The sequence below is a fragment of the Lates calcarifer genome, linkage group LG23, assembly GCF_001640805.2.
Source record: "Lates calcarifer isolate ASB-BC8 linkage group LG23, TLL_Latcal_v3, whole genome shotgun sequence".
Lineage (NCBI taxonomy): Eukaryota > Metazoa > Chordata > Actinopteri > Centropomidae > Lates > Lates calcarifer.
The window spans coordinates 7,259,967-7,287,958 of record NC_066855.1 but is presented as its reverse complement, the minus strand read 5'-3'; the positions used below and the strand labels follow the sequence as shown (position 1 = coordinate 7,287,958).

The 27,992-nt window shown below is 39.4% G+C and overlaps 3 protein-coding genes across 4 annotated transcripts; 2 read left to right on the top strand and 1 right to left on the bottom strand.

The window, feature by feature from the left end:
* Positions 1 to 25: 25 nt before the first annotated feature.
* On the top strand, positions 26 to 16,786 carry kctd5b (potassium channel tetramerization domain containing 5b). 2 transcript variants are annotated; one of them, XM_018681785.2, is made up of 6 exons: positions 35 to 413; positions 7,594 to 7,702; positions 7,908 to 7,999; positions 8,107 to 8,202; positions 10,895 to 11,020; positions 13,526 to 16,786. In XM_018681785.2, the coding sequence occupies exons 1-6, from the start codon at positions 192 to 194 to the stop codon at positions 13,553 to 13,555; spliced, it is 675 nt and encodes a 224-aa protein (XP_018537301.1). In that variant the 5' UTR covers positions 35 to 191; the 3' UTR covers positions 13,556 to 16,786. The 2 variants fall into 2 exon arrangements, with proteins under 2 accessions (XP_050922093.1, XP_018537301.1); XM_051066136.1 differs by lacking the exons at positions 10,895 to 11,020; positions 13,526 to 16,786 and adding an exon at positions 8,404 to 8,641 and having other exon boundaries at positions 26 to 413.
* A 753-nt stretch (positions 16,787 to 17,539) lies between these two features.
* Positions 17,540 to 23,546, top strand: ube2ib (ubiquitin-conjugating enzyme E2Ib). The gene is made up of 7 exons (XM_018681772.1): positions 17,540 to 17,857; positions 19,499 to 19,577; positions 19,709 to 19,792; positions 20,157 to 20,229; positions 20,870 to 20,979; positions 21,504 to 21,583; positions 22,757 to 23,546. Exons 2-7 carry the CDS (start codon positions 19,512 to 19,514, stop codon positions 22,818 to 22,820), a joined length of 477 nt encoding a protein of 158 aa, XP_018537288.1. The 5' UTR covers positions 17,540 to 17,857; positions 19,499 to 19,511; the 3' UTR covers positions 22,821 to 23,546.
* On the bottom strand, positions 23,546 to 27,854 carry LOC108886751 (interleukin-21 receptor). The gene is made up of 8 exons (XM_018681767.2): positions 27,661 to 27,854; positions 26,731 to 26,861; positions 26,434 to 26,639; positions 26,166 to 26,329; positions 25,070 to 25,247; positions 24,703 to 24,808; positions 24,508 to 24,586; positions 23,546 to 24,433 (listed from the first exon to the last, which is right to left on the bottom strand). Exons 2-8 carry the CDS (start codon positions 26,853 to 26,855, stop codon positions 23,960 to 23,962), a joined length of 1,332 nt encoding a protein of 443 aa, XP_018537283.1. The 5' UTR covers positions 26,856 to 26,861; positions 27,661 to 27,854; the 3' UTR covers positions 23,546 to 23,959.
* Positions 27,855 to 27,992: the final 138 nt, after the last annotated feature.

Genomic DNA, 27,992 nt, shown 5'->3' with positions numbered 1-27,992 from the left:
GACCTTTTTCCTCTGGAATAATTTATGCAAGTGTCTGTCGGTGCTGGTGGAGTGGGTTAGTAGGAGTGGCCGAGGAGCTGGCAGTCTGCTTTGCATGAATCGTGGACTCCAAGTTAGTGGCTGCAGCTTAGATATTTCCTGTCAGCCGCACAGACAGAGCCGAAGCCAGGGCGGAGGAGACGAGGAGAGGGATGGCAGAGAACAGCTCCGAGACGAGCGGCTCCGTTCCCCGGAGATGTTTGGCCCATTCTCCGGCGGAGAGAAACATTTCATCCGGTGTTGGGGCATCGAAGTGGATTCGACTGAACGTCGGGGGCACGTATTTCTTAACAACGAGACAGACGCTGTGTCGAGATCCAAAATCATTTCTGTACAGACTGAGCCAAGCTGACCCCGAGCTCGACTCCGACAAGGTAAATGCTAAGCTAGTCCAGCTAGTTAGCCCTGTAGTTGGGAGCGTACTTAGTTAACTGGGTTGTATTTTCCAGCAAACAGCTTTTAATTGCTTGCTGTATTGTTTAGTAGCTAGGGCAGTTGGTGACTGCGCTTACCATCTTGCTTAGTCACATTAGCAGCTTTGTTAAAATTAGTGTTTATTCAAATACTCAGCGCTAACTCGTTTTTTGTTGCTAGCTAGCATTAGCTCGCTAAGCTAGCTAGATTCCGACAGTCACCACATGACATACGATCTTGCTGCTAGTCTGAGTGTGTGTGTGTGTAGCTCGCTCATTATGTGTCTTATTAATGTAAGATGCCAGGTAACCTAAGTATGCCGTTTAAAGTGTCAGCTCTGAGAAAAACGGGAGTAGTGTTTTTACATTTTGTTTTTTGTTTAAATAACAAGTGGCCACAGTAGTTGGAAACTTTCCCCATCTGAAGTCGATACATTGCGTTGCACTCATCGAGGTGTCAAATGTCAAATAGTAACAGCAAATATTTTTTTCTCTTAATGTGGATAATATTGACAAACTGTAATTACAATTATTTACGTTTTCGAAACGTTTTGAACTGCGATGCAGACAGTGTAACCCAGTTTTGAGTATGAGGGTTGACAATGCAATCTTTAAGATCGACTTCGGGTGGGTGATTTCACTAAGCTGTAAACAGTCAAGAAAATCAGTCAGCTTTAAGTTAGGTTTGGCTGGGGAATAATATTCCAATAACCAAAATCTCACACAGATTTTAATTTTGTACCTCATGCTGTTTGATTCACTGTTCAACCATAGCTTTTTTTTCCTGGCCCCTCCACTGATTGCAGTGTCTACAAGCGTCTGTGCGGTAATTAACCAACCAAATAACCTACACATATAAGACTTTATTGCTTGATCAATTTGTGTTTTTCCCTCTCTCTCTTGAGGTTAGTCCGTTTCTTGGCTCTGTTTGCTCTGCAGTAATCAGCCTCTGTGCTGGCGGTGAGGCTCCCCTAATGAGTACATAAGTCATTGCCAAGTGGGGTGAGGTGCTGCTGACAACCCAGAGCTGGGGATGAAGTCACTCATCTCCCTGAATGGCCTCAATGCTCCAGAAGCAGGCTTCTCTCTGTTTGCCCATCTGCCACATTTAACAGCAGTGTGCATGCTTTAAGGCCCCCAGCACTGTCTGTATGCATAGTGTGTTGTGCTCTGTTTTTCACTGCTCATTTTACTGCCCCATTATTCATTGTTTTCATCTACTTGCACATTATAATCTTCACCCCTGCCCCCTTTATGCTAAGCTGAGACCAAGGCTCATCTCGTATTTTCATGCAAATATCTTAATCTCTAAATAATCAGCTTGCTTTTTTGTCAGTTTATCCTCCCATGAGCAACGGATCAGTCCATCCCAATCCCTTGTCTTAAGTATGTATCAGACTCTCAAGCCATTACTGTACCTTTCTCCTGCAGACAGTCTGGTTTAAGATTGCTTCCAGCAAAGGATGGGTTATTATTAGATATTATATCACTTGCCACTGTGTCTCAAATCATATACGTTAACATGATTTCATCTTATTTGCAACTGAGCCAAGAAAGCCATGTTTTATTTTTTTGTGCATCACACAGCACTGCATGTGAATAAGAAACCCAGCAGAGTGACAGATCAGTGAAGAGCTCTGTTTTTGGGCAAATGCAGTATTGTGTTTCCCAGCCAAGGAAATGAGTGGTTTAGCTCTCAGTCACGCAGGCTGACGTGCTTCAGCAGAACTCTTGAGGAGAACTGCATTATTCATGTTGTTGACTGGAGTGTGTTTTGCACATTGGGGCAGACCAGGGAGAAAGTGGAGGAAGTGCTGTTAACAGCGTCTAAGTCTTTTTAAAAAAAATAGCTTATCCCGGAATTGACAACTGCCGCTTATTGCCGTCATGTTAGCAATATTGTTGTTTGTAGGTTTGTAAGGTTTAAGTGACTAATTCATGCTGAGAGATCATAAGCTGGTATTGTTCTCAAAACTGTCAAATGTCAAGTCAACGAGCTGAGAGATGCACATCAATGGGCGTCTATCTCTTTGGCAGACTCTGCTCTCAAACTACTCAGCTCAGGGCCACTCAAGTAAAGACCCAGCTTTCTAGCTTTGAGAGCTGCATCAATTTTTCAAGCACCCCATCACAAAGGATTCTTGTTTCCTCAACATCTTATTCTTATTCGTATCCATTTGCTGCCCGAACAAGTTCTCTCTGCAGCATGTGTGAGAGAAATATGGCCACATTTAATGCTGGATTCAGGTTGTATGTCATGCCTGAGCACACTGTGGGAGGCAACGTAAATATTTAAATATTTAATGGCGATATTGTTGTCTCCTGCTCCATCTTCTTGTGCTCAACAGGCCACTGCAGAGTGCTATTGGCAAATTAGGTGCAACTCAAGCCTATATCATTGTAAACTTTATTCACAAAAGCCAGGTACCAACAACTGATCATTGCCTTATGTTGCTATAAGTTAAAATGTTGCCAGCTTGAATTTTCTTCTGCACTAATCTAAGTTATGAACAAGACTAATCTTTCAATTCTAGCTTCTTTTTCTCCTACAATTTACATTTCTCCCTCTGCCTAGAGAAAGCTCCAGGTTGCAGTGATTTCCTGGCTTGCCAGCTTAGCTGTGGAGCTACTTAACTGCTTCTCATCATGACAGCAAAGCTTTTAGGGGACTTTTAAAAGGAGCTGTTCATTTAGTGCCTGAAACACTCCACCGTCATAAATTGTTCTGCAAAATGCACTGATGGTGTTGCCTTGCAGAGCTGAAAATTGTAGAAAGGCGAGAAGTTCCTCCCAGCCATGGCGAAAGGTCAAACATGTGTTTAAATGACAGTGTTAAATATGTGGAAATATGAGAGAGTTACACATAATATAGCTCCGATGTGATGTGTGTATTATTTAAAAGATAAAGGCCTGTTTGACTATGCCATTACTGTTTGTACTCCAGAGGGACTCCTGGCTCCCACTCTACAAGGATCAGACTTCCACTTGGATAAGTAGCTTCAGTCATGTGACTCAGAAGATCTACTGCAACATCTTTAAGGGCTGTTTCTGCAGGGGGTTTGTGCTCCAGCTTGGCTGCAGTGAAGGCCGAGTTGCACTTGATAATGCTCTCATTCTTTTTATCCCCAGCCTGAGCAAATTGGAATGCCCTCACGTGACAGTGTTAATTGTTGCTGTATCATGTCTTGTTGCCGCTTGATAATTGCTTTTCATCATCTGTCCTACCATAAGAAAGACTTTATGAAATTTTGCAGTGAATATCTCTGTTAAATTGTGAATGGTTCTATGCAAAGTTCTGGTATACACCCATTGTTGTAACCAGAAGCGAGCATGCAGCAACTTGTCAATTTTGTTGAATTAAGCATTGACTGTCTGCGTTAATGTGTCTGCAGAAAGCCTTATTGGGCATCATGTGCTCGAAGGGTGGGTCACCGTGGTATTTCCTGTGGGAGGATATGTATTGTGTGTAGTAGAAGAACGATAAGGTTAATACACTACATTTCCCTCTGCGCTGAAGGCCACCCTTCTAATTGGCTTTTGTTTGTCTAAATTTTTAGTTGTCCTCGGTTTGAAACCAGTCATCTATGGGGCTGATTTGACTTGGCTCTAGTGACCATGTGTGTGGAGGGCTTTGCAGTTTTAATATTTTTGCAAGGCCAAACCACAAAACACCATGTAGCATGCCTGACCTACACTGAACTGACCTATTTCTGGTGGTTATTGTAGACGGTGTTGACACTTGTCCGTGTAGTGGTTTGGTTTTGTTTCATGTAGATCTTGCATTTTCATTTACTTAATACAAATCTATAAAACAGGAACATTTAGAGTCTGTCAAGATAGTTTGTTAACCTGTTTTATTATTCTTCACAACCTTAATATTCATAGATTATGAACTAGTTTTGTTTGTCATACTCACACACAGAAATGGTGAAGTTTCTCAGGAAGCATTTTCTAATTTTTCAGTTTGCCACCTCTTTTTCTGCCTGTCTACAGTACATCCCTCCTCCTATTCACTGTCCCCACCCCTCTGTTGCCCAGTGCTCCCCAACCCGGGCCCCCAGAGACACAGCCTTTTGTTTTTAATTAAAAACACTGTCCCCTTTGTGTATACAAGTCCACATCAGAGCCCCCATGATCATCTTTCCCTGAACTGGGGCACTGTCACCCCAAGTTCCCCATAGATACATGTGCACCCAGAGGACCAGCAACAGGCATGTCGGCATGACAGGGTCAGGAAACAGAAAGTTTACAGAAGTGTAGAGTACACATACGGTAGCTTTGTGTGTTTGATCAGTGGGAGTCTTTTGAGGTAGTATACAATAGTTTATTTGTGTAGTGCAGTTGACCTTTTCCACAGCCAACATTTTAACTTATTATGATATTCTAGTAGGATGAGCACAGGTGTTCCTAATGACACTAACAATGACTCTGTTATTCAGTTGTCCCAGTGTGACAATGAGTCAATAACCTCACCCAAGTGCAACTGGAATCCAGCTGTAATTGATTTTGTTGACTACTATCAAATGTGAAAATATCATCTGAGAAATGGCATATACATTGTCTCACAGCACTTTTCAAACCTATCCACACTGAATAGATCTGAACACAGAAAACATCCAAAATAAAACATAAACAGCTTTTGCTGGTTGGCTCATAGGTTTTTTTTCATTTATGCCTTTATTGGAAAAAGAAGGTAACTGAGGGCAGAGAGAGAGAGTTTTGTATGACATACAACAAAGGGTTTGAATGGAACCGGGAACGTTGCAGTTACAGTAAACACCTTAATCTTTGCTTCTGGAGCATCTCCAAAATGAAAATTTTACAATTTTTATTCCCTGTTTGTGGTGCCTGTAAAATTGTCAATTTAAAAAGAGTGTAAAAGCATATCAAAATTAGAAACTGAATTATTTTACAATGATTTCCCCTTTTCAAGCAGAAATGGTGATATTTTCTGCCTGAGCCTCAACAACTTTGTGTTATATCAGTGGTTCCTAAACTGTCCTCTCACAGAGCCGTTGCACTGGGGCTGCACATGACCGGGGGGAACTATGTGTGGAGTGAAACTAAAGATGAATAGACCTCTTGTCAAAGTGGACATTTTAAATTGTCAAACACAGGTGCAACCCCTAATATTTTTAATTGCAGGAGCAGAGCTGTTAATGCTGTTACCTATGCTTTTCCTGCGACAAGTCAAAAAAAGGTTTGCATATCTGATTCATTAGGGGACAAAAAAAAAAAAAAATCAATAGTGTGCTTGTGCTGGCAAAGCTATCAAGATTCAGATTTACAGCGTTTATTCAGAAAGCAAAACAATATGTAAAGTACAAGACTGACAGATTTTTGACAGGGAAGTAAATGAAAATCAGCTGATGGTCATTAGGCAAACATGGTCAAATCCATAACAGGAAGAAGTCTCTCATGCACTCAAGTTCACACCAGTTCATGTTTTTATATGATGTTTCTAGCCCCTCTAGTATTTTTACAAGTTGATAACAAGTGGAACTTTTTAGGGTTTCAAAAGGCCAGGAAATGGAAATGATAATGTCTTGAGTTTGATAAACATCTTGATGAGCACATTATGTTTTTAGTTACGCTCAATACACTGCTGTAGCAGCTTTTCATAGAATGTTGATGGAACACTATAGGTGTTGCATGCAAAACCATGTAGCCATTTTTAACAGTATTGGGTAGCAGTTTTTCTAAAAGGATTACTGGTAGTTAGGTGTTGCAGTGTGGTTAGAAGAAATATAAACAATTAGTGCAGGGTGGCTTTTGCTATTCAGAGTAGATAGAGTAGAAGCTCAATGTGAAAATCAACAGTCATGTTCAGTGTGGTTTGAATGTGAAGCTTCGGCCTCGCCTGTTTCCTCCACGCAGGCCCACCTGTACTTGTGCTTAAACTTTAGTGACTATGGAAATGTAAGGAACTGACACAGGGCAATGAGACTAGAATAGAGCTCCACTGGGCTCCAGTGAGATATTTTTGCCTTGGAAAGGAGGTCAGCCAGCCAAGAGAGTTCAGAGATTCATTACAAAAGTAAATGTACTGGGACCTTTTCTCATTATTGGAAAGATTAATGGGTTTTGAGTTGAATCCATCTCTGGACTTGTGAAGAGGAGCTACGTAACTATGAATGTACTCGTGTTTGTCAGTGAGGACTTTTCTATATGTTTGATTGTGGTGGAGGCGTACTGTCTGTGACAATATAGCTGTGCTCTTGGGTAAATAATGTCAGAAGTTGCACTAACCAGCAGTACTGCTAATTTGCCAACATTGCACCTGAAGCCATTTACTCAACTGATGCAAAGTCAAACATCCTGTAGCATTTGGGTATTAGCGTGGAATTTGCTTAAGGCCTTTCTTCTGTACTGACTGTTTTACTAAATGTCATGCACATTTGACTCACTAGATGTCACATCATATTAAACAACTAAATCGGTGTCAGCTGAAGTATGTAGTAGGTAATATGAACTGACTTTCATATTATGTGCAAAGCCAAGTATGTTACAGACAAGACTAGGCTAATCGTCGGTTGTAAGCCAAGGTGCTTTCTCCTGGTCCCCTTGGTGGATTCAGCCTGCTGTTCCAAATCTTTTTTTTTTTCTGTTCTGCTCTAATTGTTTTAGCCTCCTCTTCCCCCGCGAGACAAAGACGGTCTAATCACAGTACTTACAGAAATAGGGGAATACCCAGCGGTTGTGAAGGAATCAGGATCAAACCCAAGGCCTGTGGGAGTAGTGAAGTGATATCCCAGTGCTGCTGCACGTGTGTGGCTTTGTGTGCACATGTCTCCTCAACCCCTGTAGAGATTATCAGCACAGAAGCTGACCTCATAATTCTCATCCCTCGAGATTTATTCACTGATGCACACTGTTGTTTTTTTCCCCGAGATTATATTTCGATTAACTTATGCCCCTTCTCTTCAGTCATCTCCCATTTAATAGTATCGTCTGAAATTTTCAGCAGGAGTCGGATGAGAAGATTGTATGGACACTGAGACAAAAATGATCTACAGAATTAAAATTGATATTAATGTTCTTTACATGTGGGTAATAAATGCTTAACTGTTTCTTTCAAATTGAAAACTGTGACAGTGAATACACTGATATTCTATAAATCCTCCTTCTTTTTGCTTTTCAGGATGAAACTGGTGCCTATCTCATAGACAGAGACCCTACATACTTTGGGCCAGTGCTTAACTACTTGAGGCATGGCAAACTGGTGCTCAACAGGGACTTGGCAGAGGAAGGTAATGTGCCTGCGGAAAGTGAGATGAACATTTTAGAAATGTTTTCCAAGCAAATCATCAAATGCATTGTAAACTCATGACATTATTTAGGCCTTAATACATTTTATCTAGTTGCATTTGCCATTGTTTACAACTAAACCTAATCTGTAGTAGTAGTAGCAGGATGTGCCTGTAAATTTTAACTGTTTCTTTTCCACTGTTGAAGGCGTGTTAGAAGAAGCTGAATTCTACAACATCACATCATTAATAAAGCTCATCAAGGACAAGATCAGGGAACGCGACTGCAAAACATCACAGGTACATGCGGTTCTGTGAACTTTAAATAGATTGGTCTGTGAGTTTAACATTTCTCCTCCATTAATATTTTGTGAACCCTTTTCTCTTATGTTTGTCCCTCCTCTCAGGTTCCGGTGAAACATGTGTACCGGGTGCTGCAGTGCCAGGAGGAGGAGCTGACACAGATGGTGTCCACCATGTCTGACGGCTGGAAGTTCGAACAGGTAAATCTCTTCCTGCGAGGTCACAGCAGCAGTCCTCCTTTCATGTGCTTCACCCACCCCGCTATGCTCACATTGACCCAGAAAGTCCAATCCAATCTCAATTTTGGAAATGGCTAAAAAGCCAAACAGCAAATCACATCTTTCTCAATGTCCGCATACATGATCCGGGCATTCCTTCTGTGCTCTGATTGGTTGTTGCAGCTTGTCAGTATAGGTTACGGGCGGGCCCACCAGTCAGAGTTTCTGCTGATTGTGTCAAGGGAGGTGAAGGGAGAGGAGTCTGCTTTGCCAAACAACAGCGGAGAGGTGTGTCCCACAAATTTCTGTCCACGGGCTGGTCACTGCATGGTCCCCATGTTGTCCATACACACCCCGTTAGCCATTGTTTAGTTGATTCTTTTCAGTGTTCATTTGTACTGCTTGCTCACCAGTGAGGCTAAAAGAACATGACTCCTTTTTTTTCTTGTCTGTGATTTTATTTTATTATTTAGTTTTTTTTAATTTATACTGCATTCACAGTTTGTAAGCTTGTCAACAGCTTTCTGTGTTCTGCTTTGATGTAGCCACTTGGCTGTTTTGGGGGCTGTGCTGTAATATAGTGCTGGTTGTTTAGAGGTGAAACTAAAAAAGTTGTTTATTTTCTAAGCAGGTAATTTACCGTTTTGTAAGTGAGTTAGATTTAAACATTACGAGTGAATAGTACAAGTTTACATGAGAGTTTGTGTTAAGCTGAAAGTGCCAAAGGCTAATTTTTCTAATGAGAAAACACATGTTTGGGTGTTGGGAGTGTGCATTGGATGTGTGAATGAATCTCTGTGAGACGAGGGATCGTTGGATCTCCCATCAGAGCTGAAATCTGACTAATCTCCTGACACAGGTCAGATGGGGAAACTCCAAGAAGCAGTCTTTCTGTGAAGCCTAAAGCACATTCATCAGCTCAGAGAGAGTCTTTTGGGAAGATGAGCTTTAATGACCTACTGCCTTCTTTAAGACTCCATGACAGTTTGTTGTTTGGGACTATTTTATGCTAAAAATGGTAGAATTTGGTGAGTGTTGAGTCTCTAGCAGTGTAAATCCACAGAAGCTAGTTGAGGTTATTTGGTCCTTTTTGCTGCGTTGATGCTTAATGTAAGAGAGATCACTTAACAACAACAAGTCCCTGGCAGCAGGCTAATGAGGCGATGCATGTCTGAACATGCACACCTGGGTACTGAGGGTATACATGTAGCCTGCAGTATGTGCACACTTATCATTGAGCAGTAAAAGCAGTTATTCAGGAACAGGAATTGCTGTTTTTTTCCTTGTTTTTCAAGGTGTGCATGCAGTTTGTTTATAAAGATCTGAAAGGTCTTGTCCCTTTTATTTGTCCTTTTGTGTCCTCTGTGTCTTTTTCCTTAGACTGATGTGACTGGGAACAGGAAGAGTAGAAGTTTATTATTATTTTTCAGATGTATTCAAAGTTGCCATTTGTAGGATTTTCTCATACCGGTCCTTTTCCTATCTGACGTAATCTAGTAGTAGTGGAGGAAAAAAATACCTGCTGTAACAAGCAGTAGCTTCACTGATATTTTCATTTGGTTGAATTTGGGTTGGCCCCCAGTTCCCTGTAAATTCTTAAGTAAACCCTTGTGAGAGACTAGTAACTACAGTAGTACAGTAATAGATACATACAACAAAATGCAATGACAGAAAGCATATTAAAGAATGCAGCTCCATGAATATCAAGCCGATAGTACTGATCGCTATTGATGTGACAATGGAATCATTGGAGAAAATCCTAAAGGTGCTGTCTGCGTCATGGTAAAGTCACAGAGCTAAAAATGGAACTGAAGATGGATGGGAGTGAGCTGCTTCACGGTTTCCCCCTTTATTTGTTTTGTAGGGGATGCTGTAGCTCTCAAAGCTTCAGTTTTACTCATTCATTTTAAACAAGTCTGGTCCTATCAAGTCAAATCCACCAGTTCCCATTGATTTTCAACCAGCATGTTTGCTTCCTGTGGTCCCTGCACTTGTATTCTGTCAGTGATCTCCTGATCATGTTTTTACTTCTATAGTGTCTTTGTGTTCTTTTCTTACATTATGATAACCTTATTTTGGACCACTGATTATTTTCATTTCTGTGTGATTACTTATTACAACTCGTTGAGTTTCCTCAGAGTTTCCTGAATGAGCATTTTTTATTTGGATTTCTACGCTGGCATGTCTGCAGATCCTGAAAATATTGCTTGAATTTTACACTTTACAAATGTACTGACAAATAATAATTTAGACATTAATTTCTTTAAATTTGTATTAGCACATCTCCCCTTAGTATTCTGGTTTATGTAGTTTAAGTGGGGCTGTTGGTCTAGTGGTCTCACTGTGTCATGTAATTGTGCAACCATGACATCCCGGGTTGAAATCTGACCAAGAATCTTTGTCATGTTTCCTTCCAACTCTGACCCACATTTTATGTCACTTGATATTGCTATCTATTTTCTTTTTCCAAAATGCTGCTTGTTAAATATTGAGAAATATAAGTTGCAGGAACCTGTAGACTCTCTTTGCTCCTTGTTTGGTCATCAAACTCTTTTACATTACTGTTTGCATCTCCCTACCTCTGTTTCCCCACCATGATTAGCCCAGTTTTTGTCTCTACTTCATCAGTCTAAGTCTAATTCTTCCCCTGTGCTCTGCTCTCGTGTCTCTCTAGCTGGTCAGCATAGGCTCCTCTTACAACTACGGAAACGAAGACCAAGCCGAGTTCCTGTGTGTAGTCTCCAAGGAGCTGCACAATCAATCATACGGGACAAACAGTGAGCCCAGTGAGAAGGCTAAGGTAAGTGCGTGTGTGTGTGTGTGTGTGTGTGTGTGTGTGTGTGTGTGTGTGTGTGTGTGTGTGTGTGTGTGTGTGTGTGTGTGTGTGTGTGTGTGTGAGCGTGGGGGTGTGTGTGAGTTGAGAGGCCTGTTGCAAATCCATCCATAGCAAACATCTGTGAATGATGGCCTGTGCTGGATGTTTTAAATGCACTGCATTTACGAACATGCCACCAGGGGACTGAGAGCACCTCTAGTTTATTGATGAGAAACCTCTATGAAGGAGAACATTGTGAATATTCAGTGCTTCAGTTAAAAACTAGATTGCCTGTACCACAAGTGATTTTTAAAAATAGAGGGAAAGGGACGATAAGACGTATAAATGAAAGCAAAGAAGGCATTCATTTTGGTATTTTCATAACCAAACAATGCTCTCATGTGGGTGTGAAAAGAACAACTTTCATTTTGATGTCAAAGATGGGATTACATAAAAATGTTTCTAAGTGAATTAACCCAGTGTTTTGACTTATGTTGTGTTAGATTTGACCTCAAATAAAAAAACTCCACGAGCAGCATATAATCCGTGCAAGGGGCATTAAGAGAGCCCAGGTCTGCAGATTAGTGCAGCAAGCTCTTTCATTTTCTCAAGGGCTTCAGCAGCAAAGCAGGAGGCACGCCCTGAGGAATTCCAGCTCCCATCAGCTCATCCCCATGGGGGCCCCCACTCCTTGAAGGAAGCTACACATGAAGAAGCACACCATTAAACCTACAGTCACACTGCTGTTTGTTTTTACTAGGAAGATGAAACCATACCAGTGCATCTTTCAAGCAAATGTAGAGAAAGAATAGAGACGTTGTTGTTATTGTTTCCAGGTGCACCATGTCAAAACTAGGTCTGACTTCTGTACATTATTACACAAGGAATTAAAAACTAAACATCCCAGTCCTTTGCATTTACTTAATGTAAATGGCTGGATTTGCAGACACATGTCAAGTGAATTAAGCTCATTAGGAAGGTGCCCTTGGGTAACATTTGCATGTGTTTTCTTGTGTTTTGCTTCTTTGAGTTTTGCATAGACACTAAATATAGATGTACATGCGTTTGTTTTAGTTTTCTCCATGTTCTCCTCTCCTACTCTTTACTCCTCCATTCATTTTCATTATTTTACAACATGCCTTTCTTGTCTTCTTCTGTGACGTCTGCATGCTGCATGTTGCTCAGAGCGAGGACGAGGAGACGGATTATGAAATGAATGACTCTGATTAGGGTTGAGCACTTATGACTCACTGGTGAGCGCTCAACTGCTCGTAGTGCCTTCACCACACCTCCCAAGTTTGTCCTTCTCTTCCTCTCCCATGCCTCCTTGATGCATTTTACACTACTGAAAAACTTCAAATACTTATACCAGAGACTGGGATCCAGGTTGGAAATCGGCTTTAGCATTGAGTCTACAAGCCAAAACCTGATCAAATGCCAGATGGTTCCTGCAAAGACTGGTCAAAGACTTCTTTGAGCTCATTTTGTTTCAGTAGTGTAAATAAGACCCCTGTAATTATTGTCATGCTCACAGCCTTGTTTAATGGAGGGCATGCTGAATCATCAGCTGCTGCAGTTTGACTCATTGTCCTCCATTCAATAACACTGTAAAGGAAGGGAGGGGTACTCTGCTCCTCTGTCCACTTCATTGTCAAAAGTAGTAGTAGTTGTAGTTTTGCTTGGGCAGCACTGACACTTTGTAACATTTCGCTTTTCTAAGTCATAAACTGACATCATTTGCAGAGTTCAGTTTGAGCTCAGGGTTTATTCCTCCTCCTGAACTACACAAAGAATGTTTAGTACAGTGTGGCTTAGATTGGTTGTGGTTTATCTCTTTGCAGGTGATAACCTCAAAGTCCTGAAAGAGAGAGTAAGTGCATCAGAAGTGTGATGAACAAGCAAGTGGCAGTAGAAGAAAATAAATGTTATGTTCAGCAGTAATGACTGTTTTGGAAAGCTCATATAAAAGGTTTAAAAGATGATCTGCACTGAACCAAAGCTAGTAATATAATTTATCATTGTAATTCCACAGCTGTTGTCTTGTCAATGCTCTCAGCTTGAATTTTGCTCTCCTTCAGTCTCTTTGAGAGAGTCGTTCAGGGTACTGCGGTTAGCTTCGGGAGCAGCATGTCATTCCAGCATCAAGGTTGTTCCCACATGACAAGGTTTCCTGCTTTGTGTGTGAGCTCACTCAGAATTTGCTCAACAGCCACATACCGCGTAGTCTCCAACACCGCTTTTATTTTCTTCACTCATGCAAGCATTTCCCTTTTTCTCTGCTCCCTGTTCAGTGTGTTTGATTGAGCCTGCATGTAAAGTAAATGTACAAGCGCTTTTGGCTGGGAGAGAGTATGTGGTAGGAATAATTGCTTCATTAAAAAAAAGAACCTTATAAAGTGACTTTAAACACAGAGAGTCAGTACTAAATGACTTTGAGAGCATGTTGTACGTTGTGTTTTTGTTCATTATATTGTGGTTTTGTCTCTGCAGATTCTTCAAGAGAGGGGTTCCCGGATGTGAAGAGGACCCAGTATTATGAGCTCCAGGTGTTATGATGCAAACATATCATCTTTGTGGAAGAACGTTTAGCACAATGGAGATTTAGGGGGGGGGTGCATTTATTTTGTGTTTTCCCTCCATTTTTGTTTTTATTTCTTGATGTAAATAAGTCTGTTTACTGACAGTTTGTGCCTGTACATTTAAACTGGACCTTTTTGAATTTGCGGCAATTTTTTTTTTTTCTAATTGAAAGTAAGGAATTGCAATTTACAAATGTTTTATGCTATAAGATATGGCCATCATCATATAAGGCCAATGATTCACTCAGGGTCATCTGTTGAATTAATTATATCATCCAACTCAAGGGTCTGGTAAGGGATCAGTATGGTCTTTATAACTCAAAAGTATCAACTCAAAATCATTGTTTAAATATGTTAAGAAGGGAATTGTGCATTTATTTAGCACGTGTTATAGAGTTAGGCTATTAAATGTGAAATTCACCCCAAAAACAAATCCGTAAAATGTTTTTCCAAAGATTTCAATCTGTTATACTGAGATTTGTGATCATGAGGATCCCGACTACTATCACACATTTTGTCAGGCGTAGTTGAGGTGACATTTTACTTATATTTATAATATTTTTCCAGTAACTACTCATGATGATGAAAAAAAGGATCAAAAATGTCACTGTGATTTGACTGTATAGGTTAAGGGGCATTAGGTAATTTATTACTTACAGGGCTTTTATTGGTGATGAGGAAACAACCTGTAATGAAGAGAAGAAAGTCCCATCTTCACATAGACTAAACTAATGAGAGAGACACTGCAGATATTGTGATGCAAGATACTTCTTTATCATTCACTTTCTTAGCTTGAGAAGTAAATGTGTTGCTACTGCTGCTTGTGGCACCATGTACTCTTTATCTCGCAACCTTAGTAACCCAGTTACTCACTGATATGGTCATTGTGTGCTGTGAGATTTAGTAATTATTAAATGTTCAGCAAGTCCACTTAGCTGTATTATAAGAATCATTTTTTTAGTATTGGAGACACATTTAACTGCAAACATTCATTCACAATGTAAGATTACTGCAGTTTCTACATGGAATTTTATTAGTGTAAGGAACCAAAACTTTGCTCTCTAAATGTTGTGTAAGTTTATATCAAGTTTAATCTGTCAAACATTTTTTCTGAACTTCTAGTTTAGTTTGAGACCTCATGTTCATAAATCTAAAGTTAACTACCAAAAAAAAAAAAAGGAAGGAAGGAAAAAAAACAAAGGTGTTTCAAATATGTTTTACAACATTAATATTTTTTTAAATATCAGTGTCCTCCAATAATGTCCTGTTTCCTGTCAGGAAAAACATCCTCGAGACAATGGCGTCTTTATTAATTTTTTTCCCACTGACTTCTGAGTTTTTCTTAAATGGCTTATTTTGTATGTTTGAGGGAACATCTTGTTTAAGATCTTTTTTTGAGGGGGAAGTATTTGTTGTGTTTGAGGTTTGGGGACTGGAACTGTTTGAAGGCAGTGGTGAAGGACTTTCTGTTCATATCAAGAGGATTTTGTTTTGATGTAAATAATCCAAATTGAATATTAATATTTAACTCTAAAAGAAACTGCACGTTTTGTACACTGTAAAGAAAACACAACTTCGGATGGAAGTTGTTTATACTGGATCTTAAAAGATGAGAAAAATCTTGACAATGTTAACTTCTGTTTCGCATTGTTTGTACAGGACTCCTTAGAGATTTCCGAGTTAGGGTTGAAACAGCTGATGCTGAATACGGTGTCTTTCACTGAGAACATGCCTGGAACATGTTTTGATAACCAATAACAAAGCTATACTTGGCTGGCTATGAAGTTGACTGTTACATTTAAAAACAAATGTATTTTTTCCTGCAGTGTGATAGATTCTTCTAAGCATTTTGAATTGTGTAGATTTCGTACACAGCATTACAAGCACTACAGTGGAAAACAACACTGTGCACATTTGCTTACAGCCTGTAATGTTGTTAATGTAAATACTGCATTTTAGAACACTTTTTTTTATAGAAAGTTGTTTTCAGGTTTGATGTGTGGTTTTTTTGATAGGTTGGATATTTCATTCACAAATAATCATTTAGTGTTGCCTTTTTCCCAATGACCAAAATCCAATGTCTTATGTGTATTGTACACATTGATCTTAGTGTCAGGGATGAGTAAACTTTTCTTAATGCTGGCACACTTTGTACATATAGACTTGTTAACGACACACAAACCTCCATTTACTCACATGTACACGTATACACTTGACTAAAACAATTTTTATATTGTCGGGGAAACAAGTATGGATGCATGTTTTTTTTGATATAGACACACAAACACACACAAGGGCTTTTAAAGTGCATACAATTTGAGATCTGCAAAGAGGTTCAATCAAAGTAGACTGGATTTCCTGCCAGAGCTAGGCTATGTTTACATTTGCTATAGTATTCTGAAGCCTTCCAATAATGTACTGTCTTGCACTCCCTCACACACGTTAACATACGTCTGACTTGTGTGACTGCACCAGGGACATCTAGCACTCCCCACTCCACATGAACTGATACTCACACAGACATTATAAGATACTCCATCCATTTCTGACAGCCTATGCTTGAGCGTTGCAGACAATCTTGCTTTTTGCCCTCTCTGACGGCCAAGCTGCTCACTTTTAACAGGATGAAACTTTACCTGTGTTGGTTCAGAGCTAAGATTTATAGGGGTCTTCTTTTGACTTCTTTTTTTCCTGCAATGAGATTTAACATGTTTTGTGTTTGATTTGCTTGATTCAGTTGTAACCTCATTTGATATACTCTGGTCTGAGGTGTTAAACCCCTCTTCTTTAGCAGCTACATTACCTTTAATGCCCTTCACAAACAGGTTGTCTTGTTGAGCATTTGGCATTGATAATCATTTAATGTGATGGACAAACTTATCAAATCTGTAGCCTAATACTTATAAGTGCCCAGTTTGTTTTGCATTCAAGTAAGCCACAGACCACTGTAATGCATGATTGAAGATGATCACACTTGTAATCAGAGGGAATGAATGTGTCATTTTTCCTCAATCTAACAGTTACATCGATGAATAAGGTTCTCATATCACTACATAGATCACTTCTATATGATCTTATGCAATGTTAAAAATGTACAAACTAAGTATGAGGTTAAGGGGATAGATCTATATGGTCTTGCATAAGGTAAACACAATAAAGATGTTGTCATTTATATCCGTGTGTGTAGATTTATTTTTAAGCAATGAGTTTAGGATTCTTTTTTTCTTTTTTTTTTTACTGTTGTTTGTCTACACAATCGTTAAAATATTTTTTATGATTCTAAGTAATTATATAAGACATGTACATCACACTGAGTTGCACGTACACTTGTAGAGACTAAAGCGGTGCAAAGTCGTGACAACAAATCATATTTTTTTGATAAATCGCGACCTCTTGTGTCATTTTCTCGCAACTCCTTTCTGTGGCATAGTTGCCTGGAAAAATGCCTGTTCAAATGTAGACGATTTTATATTCATTTTTTCTCCTCACGGAGCTATAAAACATTATTGGAGAATATATGTCTTACAGCCAAAAATCTTAAGTCAGGTCAGCCTTAGTTCTTTTGTAATTGCGCACAAAATGTTATTTGATTTGTCAACCGTAGTCGTCTGGGTTAACGTTCTTTAGTCCAAACAAAGATGTTATATTACATAAGATAGAAATCCGCCTGTGCTTGCTCAATGGGATCCCTGATTTATAAAACACGGTGTTGTATTTCACACAGCTGTGGTCGGTTAAAATGAACGGCAGGTAACCCCAATTGGTAAATATCACGTGCCTGTCGTACATTTCTAATATGTGATCTTTGCTTGCCTTATTTTCTTAGCAGGTTAAGTTAGACTGCCTTGGGGCGCATGCGCGAAGAGCATCTACCGCAAAGCCAAGATTCATCAACAGCTTAAAGGTGCCTTAAATGTGCTGAGCGCTATTAGCAGAGGCGACGCCGCACTAATGACATGGAAACTAATAAACAAGTAACCAGATGAAATCTTTTGTTTGAATACAAAGATACGCGAAGAAACCCAAACCTTTATGAGACAAACGCGCAGTCTGCTCTTCCTATGAGTATTTAAGCAAAGACGGAAGTAAACGACCGGTGACTGTTTCGCTTCGCTGTGTCTGTGTCTAGCTTGACTCGGAGCGGGTGGTTGTTCAGGAGGGAAACTTTACAAGGTTTAACGGGATTTGAGCACGAATAATTCATTTCGCTTAATTACCAGAGCCAGTGCAGCCATACTGAAAGGTAGGAATACACTTTGATTACGGAGCATGAACATTTGGTCGTGTATTATGGTATTTTACCCGCTTCAGTTTGCGCCATTTTCGCTAGTTTGGTAATGCACAAATGTGCGCCTTTTAGCTCTGGCGTTCTTTGTCTCTATTCTTTAATGGGTTATGGTATGGTTAATTCTTGTACAATATTTCACATCCCAGTTTGCTGTTTCAGAATACACATTATTAAGCGTTGGAAGAAAAGCAGTTACGACTTTTTTCATCCAAAATTGTGTCCAAATCAAGTGTATTTGCGCATTTTTGTGCTGCATCAGGCCGTGTCAGACGCTAACAGCGCCAGCGCCTGTTGGGATGTAGCACGATTCTGGCGCACATGAGTTAGCTTATCAAGCTAGCCGGCTAGCTTGCTAGCCAAATAGCTTTGATACTCAGTTTGTGGACGTTTCCGTTGACAGCAAGTAAAGCTCAACGAACATGAAACAGACGAAACGTTAATGATGTCGTTTACTGGGCCCTCTTTTTAGTTTTAAAACACCGGGCGCGTAGAGCGTAAAGAAAGCGGCGTTTTAAAATATTACCATCATGTATCACCACCGGCTAACTTGGCTAGCCCTCTTAGCGTTCCAGACATGTCGATTTAAATTATTCTTTTAGTCGTATAACTTGTGAGGTTGATGTACACTGGTCAGCGTTACGTCTTTCGGTGGACATATACTTCAGTATAAAGTGAAAGTATACTTCTGTAAAGTTAGTAAATACTAAGTGGGTAGTAGCTGTTGCTAGTCCCGTTTCGTTGCTTTACCTCGCTGTCATTACCTCCAAAGCATCGTTGCTATAGAGATCATTAGACATTCCAGTGGAGGGTCTAATTAGATCCTCTAATGATTACTGAAGTGCACTGGCACTTCTGTGTCAAGACAAGTCAGTAAAAGTGAGGATAGTCAATCCATCTCTCATGATGCACCATGGGCAGGTTGAGTAATATTTAACTGTAAATTAAGTGATTTCACTGATTGTATCCCTTCATCGACATAGGAGGTAATTTAGTTGTTTAAAGAAGAATGCATCTTGGAAGTTCTTTACCCTCTACACAGGCGACTGTAGCTCATCATTGGAGCTCACTGCATAGTTTTCAGTCTCTAATACTGTATGTCAATCATTTCAGGTCCCTTTACAGCACCTAAAGGCTTGCCTTTCAGTGTTAACATTTTTATTCACATTGCTAGAATAACACAATCCTATAGGAAGACTCCAACCTTTTACACTGAAATTACTGCTTAGACCACTTTAGAGACTGGGGGAGTTTATTATTTTGTGTTTAGGGTCACAGAAACTGCCTGACTGGGTCAAAACAAAAACAAACAGGGCTGCAACAAACAGTTATTTTTGTCACCAATCTGTCTATTTTTTCCTTTTTCATTAATAATTTGTTTTGTATTGTGTTTGAAATTAGGAAAAGTGTTCATTCTAAAGCTCAGTGTGCCATTTTTAGTTACTTGTTTTGTCAGACCAACAGTCCAAAATCCTAAGATGTATAATTTATATTTATAGTAAAGAAGTGCACCAAATCCTTACATTACAGAAGCTGTTCTTGCCATAGAAAAAGACAAATGAGTTCATATAATTAACCTGGTATTCTCTTTGATTACAGGAGTCCACAAATCATGTCAGGCATTGCATTGAGCCGGCTTGCCCAGGAGCGCAAGGCATGGCGGAAGGACCATCCTTTTGTAAGTAGTATCTTAGAAGATCCACCATTTCTTACCTCTTTATAAAAATATTAATTGATTTCATTAAGTGTCCAGTCGACTATTAAACACTGATGACCTAAGTCTTTACACTCGCTTGTTTAATTTTTCAGGGATTTGTTGCTGTACCAACAAAAAATCCAGATGGAACCATGAATCTCATGAATTGGGAATGTGCTATTCCTGGCAAGAAGGGGGTAAAGTGTTTCAGTCTGTTTCAGTCTGCATACAGAGCGTCTTTTCTTTATGTAACAACCACCGTTAAATGGAACATAGTGAGCTTGATAAGACAAGAACACGTATGGTTTAAAACAAGTTCTGTCAGATGATACAAATATAGTGGTATGTCTTACATTTGTTATTGTGTCAGCATAGGTAGTGAATAGCAACAAGAACACTGAGCCAAGTTTTCAAGTTACAGAAGAGGTGTGAAAATTTAGTCAGTCTGCTTTTAAAAATTAAACTGACAATAATGTTTTAAGAATCAGTTTTGGAAGAAACTTGTGTGAATATGATATGACCTTCTTTTAAGAGGCTGATGTAATGACTGTGTCTCCTCAGACTCCATGGGAAGGAGGCCTCTTCAAACTGCGCATGTTGTTCAAGGATGACTATCCTTCTTCACCTCCAAAATGTGAGTTACAGTGTATGACCTGTTAACACCATGACTGTGATTACTATACATTAAAACTTGTGTTTTGCTGTAGCAAATGTAGAAAAAGCAAGTAGTAGAACTCTGGCCAATTTATTCAGTCAGTAGATGGGCTCCTACTTGATATTCATTAATAGTTAAGGGCTATTGTGATTTTATGCATCCATTGCTGTTCATAAGATGATCTTAATGTTAATTGGCAGCTCTGGTGTTTTGCCTGCAGTGATTTGGGTCTTTGAATGATTGGAGCACTGTTAAACTGGTGTAACAATCCAACTGCTCAAGACATTAACATTTTGCCTAGTGTACAACACTGGCCAAAGTGTGAACAAAAGCATTACATTACCACTGTGGGCGCACACAATGCCAGGACACTGTGACGTACAACTTGTCTAGTGTCCAGCCACAGGGGACTCAGGTAGTCATGGTGGTGCCTGAATGTCACATTAAAATAATGGTAAGGCACTGTTTGTGTGAACATGAGAAGCTTCTTTTTGGTGGAACAGTTCAGTCAGTTTACGCTGTGAAAAAGCCCAGTGGCATTTGTGGAGTTTGTTCACCTTGTCTGACATTTGTAATGGATCCAAAACATAAGTGCACTCAACATTTTATTGTGTTTCAGGTAAATTTGAGCCTCCACTCTTCCATCCAAATGTGTATCCATCAGGCACAGTATGCCTATCTATTCTAGAGGAGGACAAGGACTGGAGACCGGCCATCACAATAAAGCAGGTGTGGATTGACGAGCAACACCTCATTTACATCAATGGGTTTTCCTTTTAAATGTTTTTTTTTCTTTGTTTGGTTTCACACTGTATCCCTCAATTTATATTTGTACAAATAAATCTACGCACAGTTTAATTCAAGTTCACTAATATTTCAAAATGTACACATCTCTCAATTCATGATTACTTCAAACATAATATTGTTGGGATTTTCAGTTGTCTTGTCATTTAAAACTTAAAATACTGGGTGAAGGTGGTTAACTGAAGATTTCAGTGTATTTTCTAATATTCAACTTGTTAACAATTAAGCAAAAAAAATATTTTCAGCGTAAATTGTCAATTTTAATCAACCTTGTTGGAAAATAGTGAGTTTTTGAATCCTTTAGTGAGATCTGACCCAAATAAGAAAATCAGAGTATTCATGCAACTGACCTAGAATGAAATTTTATAAGCAGCCTTGTACAGAAGTGCAGAATAGATTAATTGCTTGTTATAAAATCAGTTTGTCTCATTGGTTCATTTATCTTACAGATCTTATTAGGTATCCAGGAACTCCTAAATGAGCCAAATATCCAGGATCCAGCCCAAGCAGAGGCTTACACAATCTACTGGTGAGTGATTATTGGATTTCATCTCTTATCTTTTCAAACACGGCAGTAACATATAAAGTTACTGGAAGATTCACGAAGTGAAGTGGGTCAAAAAGGAATAAGGCTCAATTGCGTACATTTTACGTGCAATACCAAAATATGGTTCTAGGTTGAAACTGATGAGTCATACTTGCAGTACAATACCATCAATACTTTAGACATGTTTAGGTACTATATTAATAAAACAGGAATCACCCCCAAAATAGGGAGCTGATGTCCACATTTCTGAATGGATTGTTGCATGTTATGACTTTGTTGCACTCTGGTTAAAGTAAATCTGTGTGGTCAAAAAAGGGGAAAAAAACAACAAAACAAACCAGACTATTTTAGGCAAACAACCTACATCTTCCTAAACTTGCACACCTCATTTCATCATGAGTTTAGACAAAATGAAAAATAAACAATTTCAGTGACAAATGGAAATAAATCTACTTCTTAGTGGATTTATTTCCATTTGTCACTGAAATTATTTTCCTCTTTGCCATTGCATTGCAAACCAGTCCTGTTAGCTCATCTCCTGCCTGATGAGAACACATTAGTAAAAGTGGTTTTAAACCAGGATGATCAATGGGAGAGGCTTCATAAAAATCATAAAACATGCATTTGAAGAGATGATCCTGATGTATAAATGGTAGTGATCAGCGTAAAAGCATGTCCAGTGACCTAATGACTGAATTTTTCTGTCAGTGTTGTGTGCATACAGAGATCTGTGTTTTATCTGCATCGTGTTTCACGCACATTATTAATATATAATTATTATTATATATTAATCCACTAACAGAAAGTGGCTGACTGCAAAGCATGAGGTTTTCCAGCACAGTCAAAGTTTGCCTCATATTTAAAACCAACAGAAGTTGTGGGTCTAATCAAGATTATTTTGTTTTCAACTTATTCAGGCAAGATAAGCATTTGTGTTCAAGATTAAAATTATCTTTCAGGGCCATCCATTAAAAACCCGGTGTCCAACTTTACTGCCTTAAAAGAAACATGACAAAAGGCAAATCTAAGGACTTCTGGCTTCTTATTGGTCAAAATGCGATTTTATTTTTTATAGTTTGAAAAAAACACTTAGTTTCTGATTTTTAGTGCGGGATCAGAACACTATGATAACTACTATTTTTAACCCCTTTGCAGCCAAAACAGAGTAGAATATGAAAAAAGAGTTCGAGCACAAGCCAAAAAATTCTCCCCCTCGTAAGGGCGAAGACTTTCTCCGCTGTGGCAGAAGGAATGGGTTTAACAAGAATCACCTCCCCGCTCAGTCTCTCAATGAATGTGCTCCTCTCACATCGGGACTTGCTTAAAGACTTCTATTTAAACTCCACACATTCTGTGCCATCCGCTCTCCTCTGACCCATCATTTTTTGTTCTTAATTGCCGGTTGGTGCATAATGCTGGGAGGGGATGGGTGCCTCAGCACCCTGGTTATTTCTTTTTAAACATTAATTGTCTTATGTGGTGCAAGGGACACAGCTCGGTACCAGTTTCATCAACTCGGCAAGCTGGCTGTCATCAATGTTCAAGGAAGAAAATGTCTTTTCGTTTTATTTTTGCTCTTTCACAGGGTCTATTCCTTTTATGTTTCCCCCTTTATTTTCCATAAAATTAATGTAAAATTAGCTTATTTCATTGTCAGTATTTCAACTGCTGTATAATGAATGGCACTTTTATACTGTTGTATCTCACTAGTGTCTCTAGATGGCTCTGTCTAATTCTTTTTTCCCAGGTTTTCTATTCAGCATGCTGTAATATATTATAGAATCTGCTGCCTTGGCTGTCTTTTTGTTATTCAGAGTGTGTGCTATGGAATAAATAAAAATGGCCACAATGACTGAGGCAGGTAGGCTTACTTCTGTATCAGACTTTAAGGTTATATGGTGCTTTGTTCATGTATGTGTTGGCGTAAATAAAACTTTCTACAAAACCTTTGCCTTTTCTTTATTAAATGATTCAACTATACATCAAGGTCATATTCGGTTTCAGAATCAAAGCAAACTTTGCATAGAAAATTGGTCCATTTTTTTTCTCAAGTCTTTCTGAAAACAACTTCTTTCTAGGTTCGTTACATGTGATGCAAGCAAAAGGTGATGCAGTTATATCCTTTATTTTGCATAATGCTGTGGAAACATTATAGAAATATAAGTATCATCTGGTTAATATCATAACGGCTAAATACTGCAGTACTGTGGAAATACAAGTAAAGTATTTACAGTAGTTGTCTGTTGCAGCCAGCGGAGGCTGGAGTGTTATGAGACATTACATTTTCATGTGTTAATGTGTAGTTGAATGCTATTTAAACATTATTTTACTGTCCAGTTACTACACATAAACATAATTTTATTCTTCCCCAATGGCATCCACCCCAATAATCCCTTGTGGGCAAGATGTTATTGACAAGCTCCCATGGTGCGCTGCCGTGACTGGACTACTCTGCTGGAAGGTGCTCAGGGTGCAGTACTCATTACAGTACCACGGAGAGTCCTTCTCCAACGATGTGTCACTGCAGAGCCAACACCCTGAGTCTCCTTCAGCAGGGCTCCCTGACTGAGAGCTGAGGGCCAGACTCTTAAGCGAGCTCTCTGGAGCTGCCAGTGGAGCCATGGTGCTCACAGCGTAAGGGATCCCCAGGAGAGAATTATCACAGACTGGCTCAATGATGTTACTGTATGAACTGCCCTCCATCAGCTGGTGGTGAAAATGGGTATGACGGTCTTCCTCTGGGACATCTGCGCACTTGGTCAGGGTGTCGATTTGAAGCGTTGCCTCTGCTTTCAACATGTCTGTCGTGTTTTCTTTTGTAACCACCCAGCTCTATAATTACAGTCATAGTCAAGGACATTCTTGTGAGATAATTGCTGGTATTTTATGTGCCGAGCTTATCTTACCTTGAAATCTCCTTGGCAGTCAGTGTACAGAGTGTGGAAATAGGGTGCTGGAGTTGGTATAAAGGCATTTTGTCTCCATCTGTAAGTGTGAGGAATGTAAAAACATATGGTGTATATTAGTTTTAGAGAATGTTCACTTTACTGTCGCTTTACTGTTGTTTTGGATTTGATGAGGAGCTGGACGGGGGGCCTTACTTTTTCATAGGAGCATAGCACAAAAGTAAGATGAGTGGCACCATCACACACAAGGAGATGAACACCTTTCCTAGCTCAGAAACAAATGTTTTTGTTGAGCTAGTGGCTGAGTGGAAAAAAATAAGAAGAGGTTGAAAAGCATACAGAGAAATGTTAAAGTTTAGAATACATATTTGGAAACACAAAATTGAAAGAGCTGGTTTATTCCAAAGATTAAGATGCATTTCAGTAAACTTTATAATTCCCCTAAAGTCCCGTAAGGTGATATTTTTTCATGTTGTGAGTACAAGATAAAAAAAAATCACCATACTGGACTTTAGGGGCTCTGTGAAACTTAAATAAGCGGTGTATTTTTTGAGGTTCTCACCAGTCATGGCTGACTCTATCTTCCAGTGAACCTCAGAGGACCAGTCACTCCATTGTCCTTTATAAAAAACCAAATTAGGACTGGACCGTACTCTGGCAGCGTACTCAGTGCCTGGCACAAACATCTGATCATCCACAGAGTAGACTGTTGGAGCTGTGGTAATATCATGTGATACTACCTGGAGGAAAAGATGAATAGAGTAGGATCTAATTAAACTTTGCAAGGGAGCAGAATGTCCTGTATGGTGCTCTATTTGTGCCACCTTACATTACAAATAAATTCATATTATTCACAAATAGTATGAAAGGAGGATGAGTTAAGAACAGTGAATTGATAGGTAAAAGAAGATATGATTGAATCAAGAATTAGATTTTTATAATTGCAGCAAAATCTTGACAAAATGATAAAAAGCTGAAAGAAATAATTTTGACAGTGACAATTTTCTATTTCTCAGTTGCTTTTTTCTATCGTCTCAGCAGGGAGGACCCATAGTGGTGTAACCAATAACAGAGCTTCATGTCACTCAGGTGTGGCAGGTTTAGCACAAGAGCTCAGCTGGGGATCAGTTGATTTTTGGTCATTTGATTAAATGTGTTGTTAATATACAATATCAACTAGGGCCAGTACTGTATTTTGAAGAGAAATCTTGAGTCAGAATCAGCAGGGGCAGGTTCAGTAAGATCCCATCAGTAAATTTGGAACAGAGCAACAGAGCCATCACTATTTATGTTTTCTAAATGTGTCCTTTTCTTGTCGAAATGTATGCGGTGTGCAGCACTTAAAGGTCAAGTAAAGTCACAAGTTTTTCCTCACCCACAGACCCTCGCAATAGCAGGCTAACAGCCACCGAGGCTACTGCTTAAGTTACTGTAGCGGTTCCTAACCTATGAAAAGCTGTCCAGGCAGCTCAGAGCAGCTAGAGAGTGTTAAGAATATAGCTGTGTAGTCATATCTTAGCACTTTGGGTCAAACCTCCTGGCACAGTGAATCATAGATTAAGTTTGGTGACTGAAATTAAAATTTCCACAAACCAACCTCCAGCAGAACAGAACTATCTCCCAAAAACTATTCTCTCATTCCCCCCAATAAATTGTACCTCAGTGTTGTTGTTATGTTTGACTCCTCTTTTGAAGTATTGGAGCTGATACTTGAACTCCTCAGCCAGGCTGGTGAAATATTTTTCATAGGTGTTTTTCCAGGTGAAGTGGTGTTGACTGGAGTTGTGGCTAACTGTGAGGCAGCACGGTGCGTTTGGTCTAACTGATGAGAAGACACATTACAGACAGGGTTTATTTAAAAAAAGGCTGTGAACGCCTTCTGTGAGTGTGGCTATGAGAACAGACTTAAATCATTTTGTGCCTTACTGTTTGTAAAAGGTGTATATTGACTGTCCAGCACCTCGCAGGTTTCAGATCCGTCTTCTTGGTTGTGACATAGTGCGATTTCGTAGGTATCTAAAGTCGTATAGCTGACAGGAAAATAATCAGAATCGTCTGGCATCGGATCAGATGTTTTAACAGAGCAGAAATAATCCCCATTGGTGTTTGTCAGCGCACACACAAATGTATCTCTGCATAGTGAAAAGAGAAGAGGCAGCAATGAGAAACAATGTTATCACATTTAAGGTAATCTATCATTAATCTGTGTGAAAAGTGTCTCACTTTTCAAATGTGTGTGTGACAGTGAGCCAATAGGAGCTGTTGCTGCGTGAGGTGTTTAGTGATGGTGCAATCCTCAGGGTGCAGTTAATAGTGAACAGGTAATCATTCACACAGCTGAAGATCATGGTCACCTGAAAAATATATATATACAAGCAATGTTTTATTAGTGCTGTCAGGAGTCATAACGGATTTTACCGAGTTCACAGTTTTTACAGTCTGGATTAAAACAGTACTTGTGTGCACGTATATGAATCGGAAGTGTTGTTGGTTGCTGTAATTGTTCTGTCTGTCCTTAATGACCACAAATCAAGAGAGCCTCAAATTATTATTATATTATATTTCAGAGTTATTCTAATTGCATGATGGGCTCCACCTATATAACATGTCTCTTGCTCAATACAGTGCTTTACAATTTGAGTCTCATTCAAAGACCAACCCACACACTAATGTAGCAGAGCTGCAACTTGGGGTACGCCCAAGAATTAAAGAGATGTCTCTGTTTATCTCTTTAATTATGAAGAGGGCCTCTTTTCATGGACTTTGCTCTGGAAGATGACTTCATACCATCCAGTCCAACTTTTTTACTGATGACTTACTATTATTATTAGTTAACATTTTAAACTGCAGGTCTGGACGGGATGTTGGTTTATTGTAAAAAGGAAAACAGGTTTTTACGACATTAACTCACCAGACGCTGACGAAATACTGATAAAAAGACATCACTACAAAGTAAAAGTTTCCCCATTATAAGAAGGTATGTCAGCCCTCTCCCGAGGGGCACAAGGTCAAATAGTTCATAAATGAGGTCATTTCTGATCAATTGTAAGTTAGACAGACAAAAATAGACTCTGTGCAATCTAACTTTTAGTCTGTGTGTTGCATTATGTGTAGTTTATGTCTAGATTTAAAAAATAATGGCAGAAACATAACCTGTGATAGAGTTTCCGTGCAGAACAGATGATGTTGGTAGACATGAGCAGAAACGCATTCAGCAGCTTCAGCTTCAGCCTCGGTGTAGAGATCCGATCCATCACACCAGCCAGCCCACGCATAACCTCAGCCCGGAGATGCTTCGATTAAGTCATCACTGCCCTGATGTTCTTATAGAGACTGTCTTTCATGAGGACTGAGAGAGGGAGGTATCAGCAGAGACGTTATAAGGACTAGACTACTTTTTCACACTGATAGCTATCACTCGTGTCACTGGTAGGAAAGGGTGTGCTTTTTTAAGAGAGCACTTGTAAATGGAAAGTATGTGAAGG

Bases quoted from the DNA above. Each gene is read 5' to 3' on its own strand.
- kctd5b (XM_051066136.1), top strand. From the start codon at position 192: ATGGCAGAGAACAGCTCCGAGACGAGCGGCTCCGTTCCCCGGAGATGT. The intron at 414-7,593 runs GTAAATGCTAAG...TTTGCTTTTCAG, and splicing joins CCGAGCTCGACTCCGACAAG to GATGAAACTGGTGCCTATCT. The intron at 8,000-8,106 runs GTACATGCGGTT...CCCTCCTCTCAG, and splicing joins GCGACTGCAAAACATCACAG to GTTCCGGTGAAACATGTGTA.
- LOC108886751 (XM_018681767.2), bottom strand. From the start codon at position 26,855: ATGATCTTCAGCTGTGTGAATGATTACCTGTTCACTATTAACTGCACC. The intron at 26,330-26,433 runs GTAAGGCACAAA...TCTTCTCATCAG, and splicing joins ATATACACCTTTTACAAACA to TTAGACCAAACGCACCGTGC. The intron at 24,809-25,069 runs GTGAGAACCTCA...TTTTCCACTCAG, and splicing joins GATAGAGTCAGCCATGACTG to CCACTAGCTCAACAAAAACA.
- ube2ib (XM_018681772.1), top strand. From the start codon at position 19,512: ATGTCAGGCATTGCATTGAGCCGGCTTGCCCAGGAGCGCAAGGCATGG. The intron at 19,578-19,708 runs GTAAGTAGTATC...TTAATTTTTCAG, and splicing joins GGCGGAAGGACCATCCTTTT to GGATTTGTTGCTGTACCAAC. The intron at 20,230-20,869 runs GTGAGTTACAGT...ATTGTGTTTCAG, and splicing joins TCCTTCTTCACCTCCAAAAT to GTAAATTTGAGCCTCCACTC.